General features: G+C 39.3%; 1 protein-coding gene across 1 annotated transcript; it reads right to left on the reverse strand.

Moving 5' to 3' along the window:
* On the reverse strand, positions 1-1,768 carry granulin (progranulin). Its single transcript, NM_001279700.1, has 5 exons — positions 1,732-1,768; positions 1,422-1,571; positions 1,039-1,341; positions 732-905; positions 1-178 (listed from the first exon to the last, which is right to left on the reverse strand). Exons 2-4 carry the CDS (start codon positions 1,569-1,571, stop codon positions 738-740), a joined length of 621 nt encoding a protein of 206 aa, NP_001266629.1. The 5' UTR covers positions 1,732-1,768; the 3' UTR covers positions 1-178; positions 732-737.
* Between the last annotated feature and the right edge of the window lie 16,350 nt (positions 1,769-18,118).

Genomic DNA, 18,118 nt, shown 5'->3' on the forward strand with positions numbered 1-18,118 from the left:
GACCTGTGTACTATTCTTCAGCATGGCAAAAAGAATTTTAGGACAATTTTTAACAAAAATGACCAAAAAAATCTATCACAGTGGACTTTAAAGCCATCTCAGCATGTGTTACCATAACGCAGGAGGGGTTGCAGGTACATCTATAGTCACAGCAGCTGAAAATCTGCTTCCTGTGTCCCTGAAATGATTACAAATTGTTCAGTTAGAACAAAATATTTTGGTCAGAATGTGTTTTGTACTCTAAACCATCTATAAGCCACTCTTCAAATAAGCTCTACTGCTGACACTGAACTGGAATCAAAGCAAAATATTAAGTTGTCTGTTGGAGATTTGTGGGTATTTAGCTGCTACATGCTTTTTGCATGTCTGAAGCCAGTGTACTTTGGATTTATTAAAATCTTTCAAAGCCGCAAAACCTTGCAGAAAAAATACTCAGAGCTGAAGAAAGCCAATGAGTCAGTAATAACTCCCTGTGATATCATCCCCACAAGGTTCATCATGTCACAGTATGTCAACATCAGCGACCAAGCCCACAACTATCAGTACATTTAGCTGTTGTTAAATCCTGGTTAGTGCTCAGGTGTGCATTGGCATCACATGACTTGATAAAACACCAGTAAACAAAAAAAGGTCCTTAGCCTTTAAAATTGATCTGAAGAGTGAGTCATGCAGTGAAATTATCCCAGGATGTTCTCCACATGTGAAGGTGGTTAGAGTGTGGTGTTTCCTACCTTCTCCTAGTTTTCTTTGTCCTCTGAAGTTGGGATGAGGGAGGCAGGTGCTGAAGGCACTGCTGGCTTGCGGAGGAAAGGATATGTGAGTTTTTCCCTCACACAGTGCGTGTAGGTGCGGTCACAGTCAAATCCAATTGGACAACAGTGGTAGCCATCCAGACAACATTTGCCCTGCAAAAAACACTTTTAGTCTCTCAAAAGAATAATTATTATAGCTGCAAACTTGCTTCATGTCAGTGGAAGACAAAAGGAATTTTATTACAATCATGTGTCTTATTGCACAAGAGTGTTTAGAATGACTCACAGGAGAGTAGGGACAACAGGTCCAGCCTCCTTGTGGGTGTCTGCAGCAAGTAGTGCCATCAGGACAGTAGGTGTAACTGTCACAGTAGACCACTGAACTCTTTATTGGATCTGGGACCTGGCTCTCTTTAAGCTCCTGGAGTGGAGTTCCAGGCAGTTCAGGTGGGGCTGGTTTCTCCGCAGCCTCCTTCTTCACCATGGGTATGGTCAGCCACGGCTGGTCTAATTTCTCACAATTCATGGTAACCAGGTTACAGCGATATCCTGAAGGGCAGCAGTGGAGCAGATCGGCACAGCACATGGCCTGCAAAGTAAGTAAGACCAGCAGAGCTTTTTAACAACCAACAATCAAGTTACTGCACTGACGGAAAGTTTCTGACTTACATTTGGAAATGGGCAGCAGCCAAAGCCGATTTTAGCCTTGCAGCAGGTGGCGGAGTCTGAACAAGTACTCCCATCAGGACATGTGATAGAGGATGAAGCAAATCCCCACAGAAACACACCGAATGACAAACACAGAGTGATCCTCAACATCTGGAAGACAGAATCAACATGACTTTGCAGATTTTTTTCTTTCTGAACTACAAAGGTCAGACTTTGTAACTTTAATGTGACACACTAACGCACAATGTTAGTAGCAAGCACTAAACCATAAACCACTTTACAAAAAAGTTCACTTCTTTTAATCCCTTACCTTTAGGCAGTGAAGAAATTCAGCAGCTTCCTGTGTTGCCTTTCACACTTTCCCCTCTGCTGTATCACACACACAGCTCTATATAGTACAGGTCAGACACTCCCACTGAGTAAGAATGAAAGATTAACTTCACGTAACACCCCTCTATCTCGTGACTCTCATATTAAGACAGACAGGTTTTGAAAATTTCTGGAACTGCAAAAGTTCAAATCCACTACTTAACTGCTGTATTTGCTCAGCTTAATATACAGTCTCCACAAGTCCTCATATGACATGATTGTATATGCACAAGAAAGAAGGACTGGGTCTGTAAGCCTCACCTATCGATCAAAGTCCAACAGAGCTGGCAAAAGTACAGACGTTCTTCAATATGTAGAAGTACAGATTGAAGTACTGAGTACTATTTATCACAGTTGCTGAGCAGTCCTTACTTTTGTATATAACCTCTTCTTCCCCTCCCGTCCTGTCTTTCTCACATCGTTCTCTATCTCTGAAGTTATTAACTTTTTTTCCCTCGCTCAAATGTAGAACCTGTACCTTTAGCTAGCAGACACACTTTTGTGACAAACTGCACACAAACAGTTTGCGTGTTTGCAAATATTTGTTGAGCTGTTAGAAATGCTGGATTTTATAAAACACTGCTCCCCTTATGCTCGCTTCTCTTCTGTAGTGCTAGCTAGATGCAACTTGCAAACATCTGGTCCAAAAAGTGTTGTTTTGGATCATTTTCGCCAGCTTTAAGGGCTGAATGTGGTACTTTAAATAACATATAAATCATAAATTTCTGCCTATTTTGTGCATGGTTCAACAGGATTGTCTTTGTTATTTATGTTCAAGTCGGTTTGACATCTGTTATGTTAAACAAGAGATGGTACGACAACAACAAGAAGACACACCACCTTTGTCACAATTATTGTACCTTCTTGCACAACATGGCTATGTGAACGCTGCTGTCTTAAACATTCTTAGAACCCTGAAGATAAACATCTGCGGGAGCTGACTTCTCCACTTCTTGCCATTGCTAGCTAAACTTGCAACACTGGTCTTGGTTACAGGAAAATCTCAAATCAAATCACATATCTACAACAATTACAGCAAGGGATGAGCTTTAAGTATGCCTTAACTATACCAAGTGTTTTGATAGCAGTTCATGACAAAGTCATCGCACAGCCGAAGCAAAACAGCCTCATGTAGCAATGGAAGACCTTAGGTAATTAGCACAGCGGCTAACTTGTAGAGGGCTAGCATGGTGATGAGTGCAGGACACTGGGGGGAAAAAATAAAAATAAAAAAGTGTGAACTTCAGTCCATGGTGGCCATTAATCTACCGTGTTGAAAAAAGAGAACGATATGTGTTTTGGAGGAAGGAAGGTTCAGGGTTTATGTATTGGTAGCCTGTTGTTGTTGCTCCAAAAGATTAACTAGCTAAGGATAGTGCCCTCCAATGAAAATAGGTGCAGCCAATTATTGAATGGACTACCACATGATATGATTATTTAAGTTGTTGCATTTTGAGAACAAATTAAAGCACCCAAGACTACGCATTAAAGGTCCAAACTCATGCTAAAGATGCAAAATGTTCATCTCCGACTCTCCATAATGTTTTCATTTAAATATAAAAATACATCACTGGAGCCGCCCAGAGTGAAATGAGCAGTGTGGGAAATAATGACACACTGGTGTGTGTTTTATTGCGACATTAGCAGTTCCCATTGTTTCGGCTCCACACTTGAGAGAAAAAAGTCATAAAATTAAAAATAAATGTAGCTCTCCTTTTAGCAAAATATTATTATATATAAAGGTGTTACTAGAGTTATGAGGCACTACAACAATTTTTTTTTTGTTACATCAAAGTTGGATCTCATCCAGCTCACGTGTTATGAAATGAATAAATGTAAGTGAAGAGCCGTTAGGTGACAGGCAGCAGATGCTTCATTGCTTAATTTTGTTACTGCACAGAAAAGAGCAGAAAACTACAGGTCTTGTGAGTATTGTTGTTTTTTTCTTTTGTTCCATGCTTACAGGTTTACAAACGCTTGTGTTTACAACTATCACTAGATGTTTTTAAAAAAACCTGTCGGTTACTGATGGTTATTTAACATCAGAATATTTGGCATGCATATATGTGGGTATGTGTGTGTGTACCAAGTACTGTATCATACTTACTTTCAGTTTCTTGTGTTTCTTAAACAAAATATATATTATGTGAATGCTGCTATCTTTAACGGTCTTGAAGATACAATGAAGATAACTATCGACTGGAGCCAAGTTCTTCTTGTCTTCTTCTGGTCATTGCTAGCTAAACCTGCAGCACTGGTCTTGGCCCCATAAAGACAGAAAATCCACATCCACAACAATCAACGTTTACACATAAAAACAAACTGAAATAATCATTCAAATTGGTTATTTAAAAAAAAAAACATCTATCCCTTGGAAGGGCTAGAAAAATATTCTGCATTTTAGCAATTGATATGACTTTCAATTAATGTACAAGATCACTAAATTGTGGACTTCAGTCCTGTGTTCAGAACTGCAACTTGGTGACCAATAATGCATAAAAAGGACAGAAAGATATGTACTGGTAGTTGCTGGTTAGAGGGATTGTTGCCCAACTTTTCTGGCACTAGCAAGAGATGGTGCCTTGCAAAGAAAATGATCAAATATTCTGCATTTTAGCAATTGATTTGACTTTCGATTAATATACAAGATCGCTTTATCCAAGAAAACTGCTTTGTGGGCTGTAAATTGAAATGGGAAGTTATAACGAATATATCACAGTGAATTGCTTCTTTTTCTCACTGCTTCTCTTTTTGTTCTTGGCATCAGGAAAAAGTTGAAATGTGACCACAGGGAGAACAAAGAGCACATGCCTCTGAAAACCATTTCACAATAATGGAATTTGTATAATCAGCTGCAACAGCAACCAGCAGGCCAGTCACGAGGTCAAAAATGTACTAAACTGGCTTTGAAAATTGCCAAAATTAAATGCATTGTACTGGCCAACGGGAATGTTCTGGCTAACGCACGCTACAGAACCCATGTATCCATAGTTTTCACATTACGCTAAAGCTCCTGGGACACGCCGATGTGTGTCAAGTCTTTGAACATCTTCAAGTTTAACTTAGCCAAAATGCCAGATAGTTGCTGTGCTATCGGATGCACAAATCAACGTTTATTTACACCTGCCAGAATGGTGCAGAGTATGTCAACAACATGTGAACACACCTCTCCTAACCCTGCCTTACAGTCCAAATCACACCAATCTGACAATTTAATGCTACGAGAACTTTTCTGGCACTACACTGTAAGTACAAGTCGACAAAACATAAGATTATGTTTATTATTTACACATACTGACTGAAAATACATGTAGCTGTCTGTACTTTGAAAGCTTTCAAAGCAGCAGTGTAAGGTGAGGAATTCTCTACTAGATGCACGTAGATGCAGCAAAACTGGAGCTCTGGGAGAGACGTCACCACTTACAGGGATTTTTTTTAAAAAGCTGCAGAGGCAGAATATGCAAGACAAGTCCCCAAAATTCATATCTTTGTTTTTCCTCCATGGATCGATGATCTAAGCAGTCTTGGCTCAAGACAAGTGAAAAAACCAACACTCAACCAATGGTCATGACAATGGAGTAATGTTTTGCCTGTCAGGGTGGTGAGTCAGTCACATGACTGAAAACTCTGCCTGGTTGGGATCTCAGTTAAGGAGATTTATAGAATTAAATTATTGGGTTTTAACTTAAATAATTCTTTATTTTAGTCTGATCATGTTGAGCATATTGTTTCCAAGATGGCAAACAGCATTGCTCTCTTAAGGAAATTCTCTACATATCTTCCTATCTCTGTCCTGAATTGTCCAATCATTTGGTCATGCTAAAAAACATCTATAAAAGTTACAGCTTGAGGCACCCAGAACAGTTCAGCAATTTAAAGGCACATGTTTAGTTACTCGTGCAATCAGCTATTGTGAAATCTGTGTCATTCTTTTATTTTGCAATTAACTTGTAAGGTGTGGTTTTAGTCGTGATCATAAGACACAGCAAGTGACCTGTGGTCCACTAGATTTACTCTGTCCTCGAGCTGATTTTAAGAAAGGAGCTGCCAATACATAATTTACAATACAAAAACTAACCCTAAACAAGCTTTAAATAAACACAATTTAACAAATTCTACACAAAAGCTGTTGTCAAGAAATCTGACATGACTGCCCCGCACTTCACACAAGGATGCTGACGAACACCCACTTGGCCAAAAAAACATTTTAACAAACAACCTGCATTTACGGTGATTTACTCAATGTCACACTGCAGGATATTATATTTTTATTTTGCCTGTAGTAGTGACGCTGTGCTGGGGCTACACAACTGTGGATGTTTTCAGTACTTGGCACATGATGATAAAAAAGGGCCCAGGGGGAAAAAAAGGCTGTGGTTTGAAACTGTATTACTCATGCTATGAAAATGAGGAGCAACGAACTTATCTAACCTTTCTTTTTTTAAAGTACTGTTACATCAAAGTGGTGCTGGTTAGTTTAGTGTAGCGTTGTGTGCACCAGTTCAAGAGATTTGGAGTGCTCTGTTTGAGAAGCCCTTATTCTGATTTGTGTTGAACATAAAACACCGGCATGCTTTGGTAAAAATGACTTTTAATCAGATAAAGAACGAACGACGGACTCGGCCTACAGTGTGAGAGACAGGACAACTTAAACATCTGGTCAAATACATTTTTTTTAGTAAAATGAAACTGAGAATTTGGCTTCTGTTCTGTAGTATAGTTCTATCCAAGTCTGTGGTTTAAAGTGCTACAGCTGTGAATGCCCTCTATATGACAGGGCTGAAACAAAAGTGAATGAGAAACGTTATTCAATACTTCATCGAATAACATTAAAAACTGTTTCGTTTGACTACTTGAATACTGAAAGTAACCCAAGCAATGGAAAAAGTCGGGTATGAAGCATAGGGACTAACTTGTAGTGGGCTAGCACACTGAAGGTCTTAGTGAGTAGCAGGCACACTGAAAAAACTGTGGACTTCAGTCTTGTGTTCAAAACTGGTGACCAATAATGTATAAAAAGGACAGTGGTGAACAAGTGAAAGATATGCACTGGTAGTTGCTGGTTAAAGGAATTGTTGTCCAACTTTTGTGGCACTGGCAAGAGATAGTGCCCTGCAAAGAAAATGAATCCATCAGTGTAAAAATGTGCAGAACCTGTTGCAAGTAACTCTGGGAGTGTAGTTTATCTTAATGAAATAACCGATAATAATGAAAGTGTAATTGAAGTGTGATAACATGTAGAAAATTTAGAGCTGTTTAAGTTATTCTGCGTTGAGGGACAGGAACAAATTAAGAGCATGGGGAAAATGACTTTTCTTCAAATGTGTCATACTTGCTCATGTTCTTTTGAGGCAGCAGGGAAAGTTCCCATTGTTCCTTTGGTCACATACTCAAACAGTCATCCAGTTCACACTGTGTCACAATTCACAGGTTGTCGCCTGTGAAATGACAAATATGACCCTGCTCTTGATCACAGTTTGGGTGAAGACACATTAGGTCAGCGGTCCCCAACCCCTGGGCCACCTACCGGTTCCGGTTCATGAGTAGTTTGGTACTGGGCCACAAGAGTTGATGCTTGGGTGTGAAATTTATGGTTTTTATGGTTTTTATCGGTTTTTATTGTTATTTTTTATCGTTTTTATTGCTAACTCGCCTTTCCCTGGGTCTTTTCCCGTGTGTTATGAATAACTCTTCTTTTTTTGGTACCGGTCCTGGTTTTATTTTGTTGTATTTATCTGCGACACCTTAAAGGCTGGTCCGTGAAAATATTGTAGGACATAAACCGGTCTGTGGTGCAAAAAGGGTTGGGGACCACTGCATTAGGTGATCAATGTGTTGAACTCTGATTAAATTCTCATCTACACTGTAGGAAGAGTAGCAATTGAATGCGTGTTTTCCTTTCATCTGAGCTAAAAATGAGTGAAATGTTCATCATGGGTGGAAAAATAATATAGTAAGTTATAAGTAGTAATTAAAGTAATAGTAATAAGAGTAGAAAAAACAGGTTAAAATTAAAAATCATTTAAATTGATCGCAGATAAGAAAATAGAATGTAATAGCTTTATTGTCAGACCAAACAATAAAACATTAGGAGTGCAACTCTAAAGTGGGGTTTAAAATAAAACATCAAACATAAAAATGTTGAATAACAAATACTATAAATGAGTTATTATATTTAAAGGGAGAGAGTAGAAGCACAAGTTAGTTATCAGTACAGACATTCATTGATGCATTTAAGTATTCAGGACAGAAATGGCCCTTAAAAAGAAGAAGTCCGTGAGTCTACAGGTGTGTGTTTTGGCTGATCTGTACCTCCCAGAAGGTAACAGTTTAAACAGATGGTGGACCGGCTGAGAGCAGTCCCTAAAACCGTTTATGCTCTTTTGAGGTAGTGAGAGTTGGTGATTTCCTCCATGGATAGCAGCTGGCAGCCAGAGATTTTTTTTTCCGCTGTTCTCACCACTCCTTGCAAAAACCTGTTTTGTCTTCTACGGAGCAGCCTGTATACCACACTGGTAAGCGGTATGTTAGACTCAACTGCAGCATGGTAGACAGGAACAAGCAGTCTCCTCTTCATGTTTCTCCAAAAGAGAAACACGGAGAGGAGGCTTAGTGGAGACTTAGTGTTTAAAGCAAAGTTGTTCACTGAAAATGCTGACACTCGTCGCAGTATTTCATCTGTTTACTGACTCATCTTAAATGGACTCATATTCACTTGATATTAACTTGATATGAACTTACTGATGGTTTTGGATTAGTCAACAGGAGTAGAATCAAATGTGAACAGTGTGCACAGCACAGCCCTGTGGAGCTCTGATGTTCAGTGTATTTTGTGAAAAAGGCATAGATGGCTGAAAGAACGTGCTTACGTTTGCTGACCAAAACATCTGGGATAATGGCATTAAAAAAGAGAATAAAGAAGTGTTTCCAAATGGTCCAGTTCAATGCAAATTCTGTGCATGAGTCACATGAAATTTGTTCTGTGGTCAGGCAAATGAAAAAAAATATTTAATTCTTTTTGGAAAATATGAACACTACATCCTCTGGGCTAAAAAGAAGAGGGACCATCCTGCTCATCATGAGCATTCATTTCAACAGTCTGCATCTCTGATGATGGTATGGCTGTACTTCAGTGCTTAAGAAATTGGCAGCGTGCACATCTTGAAAGGCACCATCAGTGCTCAAAGGTATATACAGGTTTTAGAACAACATATGCTCCCATCCTGCCAATGCACTGCAAAAACTCAAAATCTTACCAAGAGTATTTGTCTTATTTCTAGTCAAAATTATCTCATTACACTTAAAATAAGACAGAATCAGCTAAAGGGCAACATTTCAGTGAGCTAAAGGAACTTGTTTCAAGACAGTAAATCTTAAAACTAGACAATTTTCACTTGTTCCATTGGCAGATTTTTTTTTTCACTTATTTCAAGCTAAAATATCTTGTATTAAGTAAAAAAATCTGCCTTCCCTCATTCACTTCCCTGCCTTCAGGGAAGGCCTTGATTATTAAATTCAGTTTTATTTATACAGCGCCAAATCACCACAACAGTCGCCTTAAGGTGCTTTATATAGTAAGGTAGACCCTACAATAATACATAAAGAGTGAAACCCAACAATCATATCAGAGATTAATAACAAGTAAGGATTCAATACAGAGAAGTCTATTAACACATAGTGAAAATCATGGAGAAGCTTGCGACTCTGCAACGGGAAATTGATAGATCTGGGGACCAGTGATGGACATTAGATCAACTGCAGAATTGGAATGCAGCTTTTTGCCCTAAACCAAACCAAAACAACCTCTATCTTCTCGTGGCCTTCCCTCACCAGCTAAAATTTCCCGGGCCAAAGCTGGAACAACCAATTCTCCCAGATAACAAGACGGTGTATGACTCTCTACTCTTTCCTCCTACTTCTTCAAGGTTACCTGCGTTGGCTTGTTGACTTTTGCTTAAATCTAGGTGAAAGGGCTCTCTCTCTTGAGTTGGACACAAGATACAGACACTTACGCACACATGCACATGTACTCAGACAGAAATATACAATATACAATATAAATGACTACTTCCACTCGATGCAGCCAGGTGGGTCTGATTCCAGCGACGGAGTATGGCTGCAGGACCAGATGGCTGTTTTTTCCTGTTCTCAAACTGCTCTCCTCCAGTCAATCAATCAATCAATCAATCAATCAATCAATCAATCAATCAATCAATCAATCAATCAATCAAAAAGACGACTGAAGAAGAAATACACAATGCATCATGGGAATCTCCCAGCATTCTACACTTTTTGCAGCATAACTAAGGGAAGATTCAGGGTCCCCTGGTCCAGCCCTAACTATATGCTTAAGCAAAAAGGAAAGTTTTAAGCCTAATCTTAAAAATAGAGATAGTGTCTGTCTCCCAAGTCCAATTTGGAAGCTGGTTCCAAAGAAGAGGAGCCTGAAAGCTGATGGCTCTCCCTCCCATTCTACTTTTAAATACTCTAGGAACAACAAATAAGCATGCAGTCCGAGAATGAAGAGCTCTAATGGGGCGATATGGTACTATAACGTCAGTCCAGACCTTTCACCCTTTCACTGAAAACATTTGGAACATCATGAAGCAGCTGTTGTAGATAAAATATGTGTTTATGAGCTTTGCAAATCATGGTAATCAAACAGTTGTATTGGCAGTTAAAGTCTGTGCAGGCCTACCTTTTACCTGATCAAGCAGCAAGAAGGTAATTAATGAAGAACTAGAACTAGTATAAAAATCGGCAAACAGTTTCCATCCCTGCAGCTGGCAGAATCGACAAATGTCCCAGTATTTAGGATTTTACATTTCTATGGAGCTGGTATCACATTAATCACCAGCAGTGGGATGGAAACTAAAATATCCTAAATGAATGGTTTTCATGCCAAGGCAGAAATGCACCAACCTGATATTTGGTTTAAATACAGTCTCATACTGACTCAAATATCAGTATTGGTCACACAGTGGGCTGATTTATTAGATTCACTGTAATGTTGTGTTTACAGCATCATGTGTCCTTAGTAGAGGGCTCATTCCTAAATGGAGCATTAACATAGCATGGGGCAAGCAAACAGATTGGGATGGGCAATTTGGAGATTATTTAAGGTGGAAAGACCAACAGGTTTCTTTGTTTGTTTGAACTTTCTGTCTTAACTGTAATCTATGGTTGACTGAATTGTCAGCAGCTGAAAAGTTTCTTGTCAGCTTATCTTGTCTTCTCTGATTAAGTTCATAGAAACACTTCCTGAAAAGCTTTAACTGCATGTAAGGTAACAGAATGATAAGGTAACATAAGGTAATTCACAAATCAAAAGGTAAGTTCAAACCAGGGAAAACACACATCTATGAAATGAGGGAACATGGAAAAGACAAGCACACATCATTAAGAGGGGACATGACAAAGGGCAAGGGGAGACTCAAACAATATATAGAAAGAATAATAAGGCTAGGGGAAAACAGCTGGGAAACACAGAGGGAAAAATCAAGGATAGCAAACTAAACTCAAAACAAGGTACACAAGACAAGAGACTTTCAAAATAAAACAGGAATTAACTCACACTGAGGAAAAGACGAACGTGATACAAGGAAAGACCAGTGTTGGGACTAATGCGTTAATAAGTAACGCGTTACAGTAACTACGTTATTATTGTGGTAACGAGCACGGTAACTAGTTATTATGCCAAAACCAGGAACGCATTACTCGTTACTGGGATTTAGATAGGCTCGTTACTCGTTACTTCGTGTGGTGCTATCGCGGAGCTTCCACAGATTCAGTAACATTAGCAAGTGGTGGAGGCCAGCAGGTGGATGAGGGAAAAGGGAGGCAAGAGGAGAGACCCGAAGCGGCCGCCGGTCCGAGTGTCAGGTGAACTGAACTTCAGGTAAGAAGTTATGACCTGCAGTCTATTTGGGTCAGATATAAACCAAGTTTAGGTGGAGTTTATTTTCGGTATGCTGACATTTTCGTACTGCGTGCTAGCTAGCATGACGGAGTTTCTATACAGCTGTGTGGGTGCTATGTTACTGATGTTGAACTTTATTTTGTTCTTACGGTTAATTATTAGAGTTGCCAACCGTCCCCTAAAAAACAGAATCGTCTGGTATTCAGAGAAAATATTACGCGTTTCGTACTGAGGTGAAAAGGAACACAGTTTGTCCCGGACTTCAGCTACAATGAAAAAGACACAAAGCTGAAGCTGCACAGCTGCCTCTTCTTCTCTCATTCTCTCCCCTCTCTCTCCTGTTGCTACTTCAATCATGAAACTGATCAATGATCAGCTGATCGGCTTTTCTCTCTTGTTTGTTTATCGCCCACTTTGCGCCAGAAAGAGGAAACCAGCGGATGTCGCGCTAAACAACAGCAGCACGTTTAAGCTTGATCAGCTGTTAGAATTTATTTAATATTAATTTCTAGTATCAGCTGATGTTTGCTGGAGCCACAGCTGTAAAGCTGCTGGTCATGATATCGGTTTGGTTATCTGGTGAGAGGGAAACATGCAGATGAAACCAGGAGATGTCCTTACTGAATCATCAGAGCTGAACAGGTGATGGAGAAACAGGTTTACCTTTTAGGTGACATGAATAAGTTGAAGGGAAGTTATGAACTGTTTCTGAGAGACAAATAACACCAGGATGCTTTTCTATGTAGCTGACAGCTGGTAACTGTGCAGGGGCGGGTCTAGCAAAGTGCTGCCAGGGGTCCATGTAGGGCATTAACAGGGAAAGGGGGGCACAAGGAAATAGTTTTCTTTATTATTCTCATTTAAAATGTCTCGCTTTTAAAAAAATAATTATCTGAGTCTTACAACAAACAATTGATAGATTGATACATATATACCATCAGAACAGTGTACATCACTGTCACAACGGTGTTTATTTTCATTCAAAGGCTTTATGATTTTTCCTATAATGGCGGGCCGGTCTCTAGTCAAAATGCCCGGGACGATTTTTTTGTCCCAGTCCAGCCCTGGATGCAGCTCATCTGCAGTCTGGTGTTACCTACATCTTCCTATTCAGAAGGCAGAATTTCCGAGTTCTGAGTACAATCAAAAGCACCACGACTGCAGTTTTTGTGTTGGATGTAAAAAGCAGGCTAGACTCATGCGGCGGTCAACGACGGTCCAGGCGTGGGATTTCTCTCGTGGAAATGTGCACATTATTTTTTCCTTTCTATTGGTAGGTGGCACAGTGCACTTGTGGCAAGTAAGCAAGCTAGAAGACTGGCAATCTGGCTGGGTATCCAGTTACGGAAGCAACACATTAACAAAACCAAAGTTACTTTCCCTAGTAACTAGTTACTTTGAAAGTAACGAGTAACTTGAAGTAACTGAGTTACTTTTGATAGAAGTAACTAGTAATGTAACCAAGTTACTAATTTAAAGTAACTTACCCAACACTGGGAAAGACAAACACAGATACAGAAACACAGGGGATGCAGGAATTCCCAGAAACTTAAGAAATAAAATAAAAACTGAACCAAAACTTTGAACAAAACTAGATATATAAATATAAATATCACCTGTCACTGTCCACTTAACAGTGTGTGAGAGAGTAAGTGCAAAGCACACGGTGTAACAAAACTCCTGTAACCTCATTTCTTTTCATACTTCAATTTTTTTCTAAAGGTGAAAAAAATGTTTGTTTTTTACCACAGACGAAATTGTTTGACCAGAATTAATAAACAAAAATAAATGAATAAACACAAAGTGTATTTTCCTTTCACTTTCACTTTCTCTTTAGTTTTTATTATTTAAATTTTTTTTTTTAAATCTTTTTGCTTAGTAAAAATAACTGATGCACAGATATGTAGATCATTGGTGTTGCCTCAGGGCAAGCAAGGCAGGTAGTGCTTATCTACGAATATCAATTGGAACACGTCAAAATGAAAGTGATCTGTTCTTTCACCTCAAACAGCTTTCTGTCATATTTACATCTTTCCTTTAAATTACTACCATCTGTGGTTGGTTATTGTCTCCGGAAGCAGGCTTAACTCCCCTTTACTGTATTTCCACTGAAATCTGGATTTGACTTCATATCCATGTCCTGACATGTAGAGATGTGGTTCTCAATAAATAAATGGACTAATGGCTTCCGTGCTTAATGTGTTCACAAATTTGGTCATATTAGTGAAGCCTATAAGACGTTTTCTCTCTATTTCACATTTATTTATTGTAGTTTTGACATTTATTTCAGTTTACTAAAATGTTTTTTCACCTCTAAAGCATTTAGTTCATTTCCGGTGGACAATAATAACCCTTGTCCGTGATGACAGCAAAAAACAGGATAACTGGTGCTTCTGTCAGTTCTCCTTTCATGAGGCTTCTCTCTGTGTTATGAGCTGTTGCATTTCATTAAAGCCTGATTCACTTCATTTGTGTCTGTCCAGGTGCTCACAAACTACTTCTAACACATAAATGAGTGGAAAGAGACCCAGTTATCCAGTTATTACCACACTCCGTTTCACATTATTTTCAGTGTTGGCTGTAAAATGGAACCTGTCTTTGATTCACTTCCCTATTTTCTTTTTACCGTAACTTTACCTCCTCCTTCCTTATCTAAGTGTGTTGCTCCATCAGCTTCTTCATTTCACCATAATTCTAAATGTGCTGCTGCCCGCAGAAACCCGGCTGTGGCGCCTGACTTGTTTACTTGATCAAACTCAGCATGTCAGTCTTGGACTTCTTTATGCCCAGAGCAGTCTTATTTCGCAACCAGTCACAATGGAAACTCACATTACTATCATTTTTATTTGCAAATGTCCTTATATTTTTATTCTCCACACCAAACACCATGACTTCACTAGAGAATAGTATGACCTTTCAGTTTTTGAAAAAAATCCAGCCACTCGACATTTTTAACAGACAACATAACCCAAGTTTAAAAAAACAGCTCCAGGAAATCATGCTCAGCTAATTTGTGATGGTAACATCAATATATGCAATATGTGCAACATTCCTCAGCAAATCTTGAGTAAACTAATATTAGCTCCAAAAAACCCCAGAAAACTGTTACGGTGCAGTTTCAACATTCAACATCGTTTCAATATTGTTTGTGTGGCCCCGAGAAATCTCAAGAGTAAGAATTTCTGTGCTTCAAAAAGGAAAGCTTGCAGGTGTATCCATACACAGCAGTGCTGCCCATCTGCACAACACTGGGCCTGAAATCAGTACAATCAGCACAAGTGTTTGTGTTAGAACAGCTGCTTTTCTAGGATTGTGGTAAAAATAATCATTTGCTGTTTTAATGCTTTAAACCTGTAAAATTTGTAAAATTTACCTCGAGATCAATGTGCTACTGTTCATAGAGCTAACAATTTTTTCTCACTTCACATCTAAAACAATCAAAATGTTAATATTTTGAAACTTAAGTGTTCAAAATAAACAAATATATTAATATATAAATAAATAAAAATGTGCATACATGTTTCATTAATAATTGTTTCTAGATCTGGATTTTTTGTGCAATTAACTGCTCACAGTTTATTTATCTTAAGCAGGCTGAACCATATGGGAAGGTTACGGTTAGGGTAAAATATCACGCTCAGAAACTCGTGTTTTAAACTCATATTACACACTTTGTGTTACAGGGTTAAACAATTTATGGGGCGATCGTGGCTCAAGAGTTGGGAGTTCGCCTTGTAATCGGAAGGTTACCGGTTCGAGCCCCGGCTCGGACATTCTCGGTCGTTGTGTCCTTGGGCAAGACACTTCACCCGTTGCCTACTGGTGGTGGTCAGAGGGCCCGGTGGCGCCAGTGTCCGGCAGCCTCGCCTCTGTCAGTGCGCCCCAGGGTGGCTGTGGCTACAACGTAGCTTGCCGTCACCAGTGTATGAATGTGTGTGTGAATGGGTGAATGACTGGATATGTAGAGCGCTTTGGGGTCCTTAGGGACCATAAAGGCGCTATATAAATACAGGCCATTTACCATTTACAGGCCATGTATAATCCTTACCAGTGGGTAGGGACAGTAGATGCCTTACAGCAAGACATCCTCCCCTGGCAGTAATGTAGAGAATCAAAGTGAATGACTTGAGCCTTAGGAGAGCCGGCGCTGTCTTGTGTTAGAGCTGGCTCTGGTGTTTGCAAAATGGGAAAGAAAGCTAACTATTACTCTCTGTCTCTTATCCAGAATTAGCTGGAAATGTTAGCTAGAACTACATGCCTTGCAAAGGAACTGAATACATCAGAGTAAGAATAAAGTGTAAAAAACATTTTGTCTGCACATTAAGTATGGCAACATGTTTTTTTTCTGATGTGTTATTGCAAGAAATGTGCAGCATGCTACAGTTTAGAATTAAGAAGTGCTTCTAAATGGTCCAACTCATGAAAATCAGCACTTTCTAAACTGTACAACAGTTACACTAACAATGAAACTCTATGTAGACCTGTCTCTTTACACTGCACAGAAAACTCATCAAAAACATGCTACATCACTACAGCTTCCTCTTCACATTGGAGACATCCCTGTTTTTTTCCCTCTTTAAAGGAAAAAGAAAAGAAAAAAAGGGAGAGACAGAGTCACCAACATTTACATTGAAGCTTGAAATATGCTGAATGACTTTTTTCAACTTTGGGAGGCACTGATGTAATATTTGGTTCAGATATGAACTCCACACCTACTCAAATATGTATGCTCTGGGTGAGCAGGGGCAGATTTATTTCATTTGCTCTGATGTGGTTCTGCATTTTCCACATTAGGTCTCAGCAGAGAGTTTCAGAAGAGTGAACATAACATGGGAGAAGCTAACAGCAATGGATCTGCAGGAAGCATTTTAATCGTGCAAAATCAGCAAGTTGGATTTTTTTTGTTTTGTTGTTGTTTTGTTTTCTGTTTTCTGTCACGATGAAGTTTTCGTCTGCAGAATATTTTCCTGTCTCTCTCTCTCGGATTATAGCAGTTGTAAGACTTACTAAGAAGCTTTTACTGCAACACACACTACCGGTCAAAAGTTTTAGAACAACACAATTTTGCCAGTTATTTACTGCACTTCAAGTCCAATGAATAGCTTGTAATGGTACAAAGGTAAGTGGTGAACTGCCAGAGGTTAAAAAAAAGGTAAGGTTACCCAAAGCTGATGCAGAGAAAAAGTCAATTAACAATGGAAGAGAGACAGACCACATAACACTTAAGAATGTAGGTCTTTCCTACAGAGAAATTGCAAAGAAAGTCAAGGTGTCAGTGCGTACAGTTTCCTTCACCATCAAAAATCACTCAGAAACTGGGGCAAGCTCTGACAGGAAGAGGTTTAGCAGACCCAAAGCCACAACTGAATCAGAGGAGAAGTTACTGAGAGTTAACAGCTTGAGTGATAGGCAGCTTCAAGCACAGCTTAATAGTGGTTGTAGTAAGCAAGTCTTAGTTTCACCTGTGAAGATAGGACTTTGAGCTGCAGGTATCAGAGGACGCGTTGCAGCAAGAAAGCCATTGCTAAGACATCAGAATAAGACAAAGAGGCTTGCCTGGGCCCTGAAACGCTGCCAATGGACTACTGAAGACTGGAAGAAGCCATTATGGACTGATGAATAAAAATTTGAAATCTTCGGTTCATCACGCAGGATCTTTGTATGTTGTTGAGTAGGTGAAAGGATGGTTCCACAGTGTGTGGCATCAACTATCAAATATGAAGGAGGAAGTGTGATGGTCTGGGTTTTTGGGTGGTACAGAGTGAGAGGTACCCTGAACCAAAACTGCTACCAATGCATTCTGCAGTGCTATGCAATACGCTCTGGTACGCGTCTAGTTGGTCAGGGTTTCATCCTACAGAAAGATAAAAAAACATAACATAAGTGACACAAAACATAAGTGCAAGCCAGGCCAGAACTACCTCAGGAAAAAATAAAAGATGGTAAGCTTAAAAACATGGAGTGGTCAGCACAGTCTCCAGACTTAAACACCATCGGGGTTTGGGATGAACAGACAGAAAAGTGAAAACAAAGTAACCTACAAGTGCCACACATTTATGGGAACTTCTGCAACAGATATGCGAAGAACTTTCCGAAGAACATTTGATTTCTATTGTAGAAATAATGCCATGGGTGTTTTCAGCTGTTATATCTGCCAACTGTGGCTACATTGATGACACAAAAGTTTAGAATACAGTTTCCTCTATAAATTCATTACATGATTTCATTTTTAACTCCAGCATAATGTAGTTGTTTCTGGCCTGGATGCAGTTTCCACTTCACAATAGTCCTCCTTTTGTGCAATGAAAATAAAAGTAATGTCCATATCTACCGTGTAGACTGAGCTACCATTTCCCTCCTCCAGTACACAAACTAAAATCTGCTGTGTAGCAGCCTCAAGGATTGACAT

Source organism: Oreochromis niloticus, linkage group LG22 (assembly GCF_001858045.2).
Source record: "Oreochromis niloticus isolate F11D_XX linkage group LG22, O_niloticus_UMD_NMBU, whole genome shotgun sequence".
In the NCBI taxonomy this organism is placed as follows: domain Eukaryota; kingdom Metazoa; phylum Chordata; class Actinopteri; order Cichliformes; family Cichlidae; genus Oreochromis; species Oreochromis niloticus.

What these genes read in the sequence shown, in the direction of transcription:
- granulin (NM_001279700.1), bottom strand. Translation starts at nt 1,571, where the DNA reads ATGTTGAGGATCACTCTGTGTTTGTCATTCGGTGTGTTTCTGTGGGGA. An exon ending in GCTGCTGCCCATTTCCAAAT is followed by an intron (nt 1,342 to 1,421) that starts GTAAGTCAGAAA and finishes CTTACTTTGCAG; the next exon opens with GCCATGTGCTGTGCCGATCT. An exon ending in CCTGTTGTCCCTACTCTCCT is followed by an intron (nt 906 to 1,038) that starts GTGAGTCATTCT and finishes TGTTTTTTGCAG; the next exon opens with GGCAAATGTTGTCTGGATGG.